At 37.4% G+C, this 7916-nt stretch overlaps 1 protein-coding gene and 1 pseudogene across 1 annotated transcript; one reads left to right on the top strand and one right to left on the bottom strand.

Moving 5' to 3' along the window:
• Window positions 1-292: 292 nt before the first annotated feature.
• Window positions 293-3701, top strand: LOC141818777 (calreticulin-like). Its single transcript, XM_074706223.1, has 13 exons — window positions 293-395; window positions 529-721; window positions 810-1068; window positions 1146-1202; window positions 1683-1730; window positions 1819-1905; window positions 1989-2046; window positions 2140-2207; window positions 2302-2397; window positions 2484-2531; window positions 3177-3206; window positions 3294-3368; window positions 3499-3701. The coding sequence occupies exons 1-13, from the start codon at window positions 338-340 to the stop codon at window positions 3508-3510; spliced, it is 1089 nt and encodes a 362-aa protein (XP_074562324.1). The 5' UTR covers window positions 293-337; the 3' UTR covers window positions 3511-3701.
• A 1619-nt stretch (window positions 3702-5320) lies between these two features.
• LOC141818781 (uncharacterized) lies at window positions 5321-7359 on the bottom strand (annotated as a pseudogene).
• Window positions 7360-7916: the final 557 nt, after the last annotated feature.

Genomic DNA, 7916 nt, shown 5'->3' with positions numbered 1-7916 from the left:
TGTCAGATGAAGAAATCTTTAGATTTTTAATGCTTGATACTCTTAGTTTGCCCAATCTTGATTTCTTGACACTTTCTATATTTGTCTCCGGCTTTTTCCTCCTTTTGTATGTGATATTATTGTTTGCGGAAGCTATTATCCCTCGGTTTGATCCTCCTTGTGTATTTGATATTGTCGTTTGTTGAAGCTAAAATTTTCACATTTTATTTTGCTTATGAAAAAGAAATTAGAAGATCCACACATTACTGTTTGTTCTTAATTCATTTTTTTTCAATTCATTTCCAAAGATGGATGGGAGGATAGGTGGATCAAATCCGACTGGAAGAAGGATGAGAACATGGCAGGAGAATGGAACTACACTTCTGGAAAATGGACAGGCGATGCTGAAGACAAAGGTACTCTCATTTGTCAATGCCATTATTATTTTTTTGTTAATGAAATTACTTTTCAATGTGTAGAACCAAACAATCAATTGTATGTTGTTATCTTTGTTATTAGTTGGTGGATTAACGGTAATTTTGCCTTCAGGAATCCAAACCTCCGAAGACAACAGATTCTATGCTATTTCAGCAGAGTTCCCTGAGTTCAGCAACAAGGACAAGACATTAGTATTCCAATTCTCAGTAAAACATGAACAAAAACTTGACTGTGGTGGCGGTTACATTAAATTGCTTAGTGGTGAAATCGATCAGAAGAAATTTGGTGGGGATACTCCATACAGGTACTAATAGTCATTTTGTACTGGTTCCTGACTTCATTTATATCGATTGTTGTTAACTAACTTGGTCCTCTGGATTTGGAAATTGCAGTATTATGTTTGGACCTGATATCTGTGGATACATCACTAAAAAGGTTCATGCCATCTTCACACGTGATGGAAAGAACCACTTGATTAAGAAAGATGTTGCATGCGAGACTGATCAGTTAACACATGTGTATACTTTCATTGTCCGTCCAGATGCTACATATAGCATTCTTATTGATAACAAGGAGAAGCAAACAGGTAGTTTGTACAGCCATTGGGATATTCTTCCTCCAAAGCAAATCAAAGACCCTGATGCCAAGAAGGTAAGTACTATCTACAAATGGTTCATATCTTGTGATGTGTGCTAACTTTCATTTGTTTTGATTGTTTTGTGTTGCAGCCTGAAGATTGGGATGACAAGGAGTACATCCCTGATCCAGAGGACAAGAAACCTGAGGTAATTATAACTCTGCCCATTTGTCATCTTCCACTTTTTTTTCTCCGTTAGTTGTTCATGCAGGCAAGGATAATGCTCAAACCTCAGAAATTTTGTAGTTGTTAATTTGTTACGGAGGGGTTGCTAATCTCATTTCACTGTTCTTGGGATGTGATTGTAGCTATAAATCATTGACCAATTAGTCTTACATGAATTAAGGTCTGATATTACTTAGCATGATAGCATATATATCACATACAGAATATTTCATAAGTGCACAACTAAGGTTCAAATTTGACTTGGGATGATAGCATATAAATCACAAACAGATTACCGACTATTGCAAAATTAATGTTCTGTATTTACTTGGGATGTCACATGAGCTTGTATTTGCTTCTTCTATCACTTGCTTGTGATTCCTGTTGTAAAATTCTTTTTATTTAGCTTGATCTACACTTCTTCTAATCATGCTAAGCCACCTTCTTAATTTTCTTATTGAAGGGGTATGATGATATTCCCAAGGAGATTCCTGATACTGATGCTAAAAAGGTAAAATTTTAAAGTTTCTTGATTTTACGAGGGCTATTCCTGTGTCAATGTGTCCTATTTTTGCCATACATGACTGGTATATCTGCAGCCTGAAGATTGGGATGATGAAGAAGATGGTGAATGGACAACACCAACCATTCCCAACCCTGAATACAAGGGACCCTGGAAGCAAATGGTCTATATACCATAAAATTAGTTAGCAGGATATTCATAGAACAAGAAAACATGAATTCTAATTTCTTTATTTTTTATGTTTAGAAAATTAAGAATCCCAATTACAAGGGAAAATGGAAGGCACCATTGATTGATAACCCAGGTATTTTATTTTATTTTGTTTTTCATTTTCTTTTCACTTCTGAGTTTGAGCGTGTTCACATTTGTACTTTGGTTTTCAATTTTTTTTTTGCAGATTTCAAGGATGATCCCTACGTCTATGCTTACCCTAATTTGAGATATGTAGGCATTGAATTATGGCAGGTAGTTTTACTTTACACTTTTATGTTCCAAAATTAATCCAGTTGCCTATTTTGGTTTGTAAATCTGCATATCTAATTCGCCATGTGCTTCTTAGGTGAAATCTGGAACTCTGTTTGATAACATTTTGGTGTCTGATGATCCTGAATATGCCAAAAAGCTTGCTGAAGAAACATGGGGCAAAAATAAAGATGTGGGTTCTAAAAATTTTGTCATAAGATTTTATTGGATGCTCTTGCAGTAGGATCCCTATTCTTATTTTTGGATTTTCTCTTACAGGCTGAGAAGGCAGCATTTGATGAGGCTGAGAAAAAGAAGGAAGAGGAGGTATTATTATTTTTTGCATTATCCTAGTATATTCATCTTTCTGGGTTCATAACACACACTTTGTATCCTTATTCTTCTAAAGTTTCCAATATATTTTGAAGCCGTATACAGTATAAAATATTCAAACTCTTAAAGGAAGGTTTTATAATTCTCCAAGTTTGTTTTGGTCTTTTGCACATTTAGCTCATTCAAACCATAGTAGTGCTAAATAAATCTATGACTGCTACTGCTATTACCATAAATAAGTTTTTTTGGGGGGGAAAAGAATTGGATCATGTCTATTGATTTTGAAGGAATTTCATTTCATCGGCCAGTAGTTCAATGACCTGAATTTGCTAATCTTCAGAAATTTTTATGGAAGGATCTTTCTCATATTGTGTGATTACAATTTGTTTTTTTAAATTGTAGTGATATTTTATATATTTTCTATTTTTGATCTGCCTTTGCATTAACAGCTATGTATACATAGTGTTTAATGAGTGGTATTGTAAGTTCCAGGTAGTCAGTCTGAAATAGTTGCGAGACTAGTTTGTCATTTGGAGTTAGTCTCTCCTAACACTTATTTGTCTTGTTGATGTAACTTTTCATCATCTATACAACTAGTCGATGTTTATACTTTCTAACCAAGAATTTCATCGTTTGCAGGAATCAAAAGTTGATGAGTCAGATATAGATGTAAGATTCTAATTGACTCATTCTCAATTCTTGTATCCTCTTGGTGACTTTGTTCAGTGAATCACTTGACAATTTGCACAATTACAGGCTGAAGACGAGGATGAGGCAGAAGATGATGCAAAGGCTGATTCAGATGCCGAGGATGAAAAGGAGACTCCTCATGTAAAATTCTCTTTTATCTTGTTTCCCTGTTTCTATAATACATTCCTTCAATTATTATGGAATCGTAGTTAGTTATTTAGTACATCTCCACAATGATGATGCTAACAATTTGTTCATTTGATGGTTGCAGGATGAGCTCTAGACGAAGTTGATTGAGTTTCAGCAAGTTCATGCGAGATCATTGCAGTTCTTTCAATCAATTTTATCTAGTTAGTGAAGTTTAGTTTCTTTGAGAATCTCTCTTATCTCTATCAACAATTGTTGCTTTCTTGGAGCTAAAGATGAAATTTTAGACGCATTGAAGTCGAATTAATTAGCAAGAGTTTTTGGTTATTGCCATGGGGTTTTAATTGTAGTTTGAAAAAAAAAATTAAAATTATGATTTGCAAGAACAAAAAACTGAGGTGAAGTAAGCTTAACCTTGGATAGTGAAAACTCTGCAGCTGTCACACTCGATGTTGAAACTAATGCTCATAATGTTGGATCTAGTGGCGCGACTGAAACCAAGTTTTGAGATGGGCAAACTTCTTCCGAGTTCAGTTTCTAATGCCTAGATTTGCTCTATCAAATTCTCATTCGCTGTTGTCATATTTCGTATACTTTCGAATAATCTATTCTCTCGTAACTGTTTCGAAATATTAATGTTTTAAAACAGTGACTAGTCATGCAAAATCCCCTTCCTAAATCACATTTAGCTTTTTTGTTTTATTTGAAAGAACTTGCTTTAATCATTAGAGCATCCGCAACGCGCTGTTAATCGGACGTTAATAGCAAACGTGGAGGAGCGAAGGAAGGACGTGGAAGAGTGAGGGAGGAGTGAGAGAGGAGTGAGGTATTGAACGCGTTTAGAGTTCTGAACGTGTTAATAGGTGGGCTCATACTTTTTATTTTTATTTTTTTTATATTAATGCGTTCGTAGAAGCTGCATAGTGTGAGTGGTGGTCGATCACGTGGTCAATCATCATATGGTGATCGACCATTGGTCGACCACCACTCAACCACGTATTAGTGGACCCAATCGACCACTGGTTAAAGGTGTTATAACGCTACGAGCGTTGCGGATGCTCTTAGAACTACATCGAGTACCACAATTACTTTTCTCTAATCGCTATGACTGAATGATAACATTTAAGTTTATACTAAATTTATATTTATCTCTGTATGGGTGTTGCTTTAATTATAAAAAAAATTATATCTAAAAAAATTAAATTATCTAATTCATTTCTATTCAAATTTCATTTTTAATTTTTAGGGCATCCACGCTGGAGCTCCTGGAACTCTCATTCTGCTGACATGTCGAAGGGAAGCAGCTCTCTCTCGTAATACGAGGGAGTTCCTTTTAATTAAAATTGGGACTCCTTTAAATTAAAATAATTTTATATTGATATTTATTTTTTAAAGAAAAAATAGAAAAAGAAGTCCACCGGCTAATAATTAGTCATTTTCAACGGCTAAATTTTTATCATTATTCAATGGTTAATTATTTTTTAAAAAAATATCTATAAATATATCTTCGTATATATATTTTTTTCATTCATCCTATTATTTTCTACTCCTAATAGATAAAAATTTCAATACTGTTTTTACAAATATTTTGAATTCTCCAAATGCCAAAGAAAACACATTTGCGCAAAATACTCATATTCATCCAAATGTCCAATATTCTTGAATTTTCTCTCATAAACAATACCTTCTAATTTTTTAAAATATTTCATATGTTTCACAATATCCTCCAAATTTCTTAAATTTCAAAAGTTTTCATAATTTTTTGACAAATCCGAGTAATGTCACCCCTTTTCCATTTAATATATATCCACCCCAAAATTGATCGACCATGGAAACCAATTTGGGATGTTATCTTTTTTTCCTCCTCGATCATCATGACTCATGCTTTCAATCAAATCAAAAATGACTAGTGTTAGTGCATCTATCAACTACAAAAAAAACCCCAAACATCATCTTCTGCACCAAAGATAGATCACCTAAAATGAACATTTTGATCTGTCAATGAAGACGTGATCTTTGTGAAGTCATGGGTCACTATTGGCATCAACACAGTCAATGGCAACTACTAGAACGATCAAGCTTTTTAAAAACGCTTCCTGTATAGATTAATCCCACAATAAATTGTAACCTAAATAATAAATCCCACAATATCCAATCCTCTTGCATTCCTCTCTTCGCTTGATCTCGCACAAGAAGATGCCACCAAGCGCTTGAGAGCTTCTAACACAGTCGATCTCATTCTTTTCCACGAGCACACTTGATAGCCAGCAGGTTCCTCCCATTATCTTTATGTTCTCTCTCGAGCTTAACTTGAACAAATGCAACCTTCTGGCTTCTCTGCAAGAATGCCCAAACGCAACATGCCTCCTATTTTCGATGCAGTAATGCTCAAGGTTGTCGCCCATTGCCTCTTATCTTGAACAGAAACACAACTCCGATTGCCTCTGGTCATCCGCCTCTAACATCCCACCTGTGGGCACATAACCATTGTTGCACAGTACAAATTGCTCAGCTATCCATTCAGATCCTAGACAAAGTTTCTAAATTGCAAAAACACATACAAATTACAAGTCTTTCCATTTGGTTCTCCCATTTTAGTATCTTTTGAATTTCAGCAGCATATAATTGTCGAAAGTTTTCTCATTCCAGTTTCTTAGTTTTTATTAATATTTATTTTATAAAAGTAAAAAAAGTATATCAGTTAATATTCTGGATCATACTGTTTTTGTTAGATTGTCTGAGTCCATTTCAGTTCAACCAGCAGTTCGACTCAATTCATTATAGAAATCATACGGTCCTTAGTTTCTATGCAAAAAGAAACAGCTTCAAGTATGAAAGGGTTACCTCGAGGAAACGGGGTTGAGAGATCGGGCGAAGCCGTTAATGGCGCCGTAGCTTCTGGAACTAAACCACAGGCAGCCCATGAGACCCTGCCGGTACGGAAGGAAGGTTCGACGTCTCATCTCCTCTGCCTGCGCTCGATTCGCTGTGTAGAGCCGCTCGTGCGCTGACGGCCCAGCCCTCCGCCGTCTTCCCAGCCCATTGACCGGTCTCTGTTGCCGCGGCAGTTGAGTCGCCGCCTGTTCTTGATTCGATGAGGACTCCGCCGGCTGTGGCGTTGTCTCGGGTTCTGACGGCGGTGTGGATTTTGGCCTGTCTTTGGAGACTGAAAAGGAGATAGTACGCCAGAATTTCTCCTTTCCGTGGTCGCTCCTTTCGCTCTTGCTCCGGTGGAGGAAATCTTTCAGAAAAATCCACCGCTTTGAGCTGCGCCCCGTGGAGGACGAAGAGGACGTCGAGGATGAAGAGGAGGAGCGGGAAGACGCCGAGACAGGCGGAGCCGGAGCTTCTTCTGACTCGATCTGCTTTGGATCTGGTGTCTTCTCCCGGCCTTCACCACTCTCGCCCCTCGCCGCATCATCCGACCGCCAGCGAAACGGTAGATTTCGCATCGGGGACAGCGATCTAGTCCTCCGATTCACGGAACTACTCGGCCGCATCACATCGCGCCTGCGGACGTCCATCTCCGCCACCTCACAGCTGGCATGGTCGTCCTCACCCTCCTCGACGCCGAGATCCGGAAGCAGAGAGCTCCTGATGGCATTGGAGGTGGGAAGACAGTTTCATAGGCCGAATCTGACCGTTGAGGAAGAGCTCGTCGGCAGAAGCCGCGGTGGAATGCAGGGGCACGCGGGCGGAGAACTCAAAATCAAAGGAGATATCAACAGAGCAAGGATCAGAAGGGGCGTTCGTGGCAGAGAAGGGCGAAGAAGAAGCGGAGAGGATGTAGTGCATCGGGCTGGATGGAGCGCTGAAGAAGAAGCCAGCGGGCGCGGATGAGGAACCGCCGCGGCCAGGGCTGGAGGGCGCGCTGGCGAAGGGGGTGGAGCAGGCGCTCTCGAACTCTTCGCCATTGCTAGGGCTACGGTGCTCCATTGTCGCAGCAGGTAGAGCGGCAGGACGACGTGGGCGTCGGCTTCTTGTCCGACACGCAATCATGGGGAAGAGCCGCGGAGGAGGACACCGGGCCTTTTATGCCATCCAGCGACTCCTTTCTCACATAGTATTTTGCCGGGAATGCCCTTGCTTCGGTAACATAAATTATCATGGGCAAAAATTAAAAAAATGTCTCTTATTAGTATTTTCATAAAAAAAATACTCCTTTTATAAAAGATATTACAATAATGCTCTTTCATATTGCTTTCTAAAAAATAATTTAAAATAATTCTTATTATTTCGAAATTCTTAAAGTATTGGTTAATATATTTTTTATCTTAAAAATATTTTTATTTTACTACTGTTCAAATAAATTAACTCATTTTTTTTATTTTTATATTATAATACTTTTCAATAACTGATCAAAATTATCTATAATAACAATCTATCTATAATAATTTTGATTAAATTAAATAACAATCTATCTATAATAATTTTGATTAAATTAAATTAATTTTATTCTATCATAATAATTACAATAATATTGAAATAAATATATTTTTCAATAAAAAATATATTAAATATTATTTTTGACTAAGCATCATC

This window comes from Curcuma longa, unplaced genomic scaffold, assembly GCF_044706935.1.
Source record: "Curcuma longa cultivar G26 ecotype Majalengka, Jawa Barat unplaced genomic scaffold, ITB_CL_G26_1.1 contig_25968, whole genome shotgun sequence".
In the NCBI taxonomy this organism is placed as follows: Eukaryota; Viridiplantae; Streptophyta; class Magnoliopsida; order Zingiberales; family Zingiberaceae; genus Curcuma; species Curcuma longa.
The sequence above is the reverse complement of the archived record's forward strand: the minus strand, read 5'-3'. Positions and strand labels throughout refer to the sequence as shown.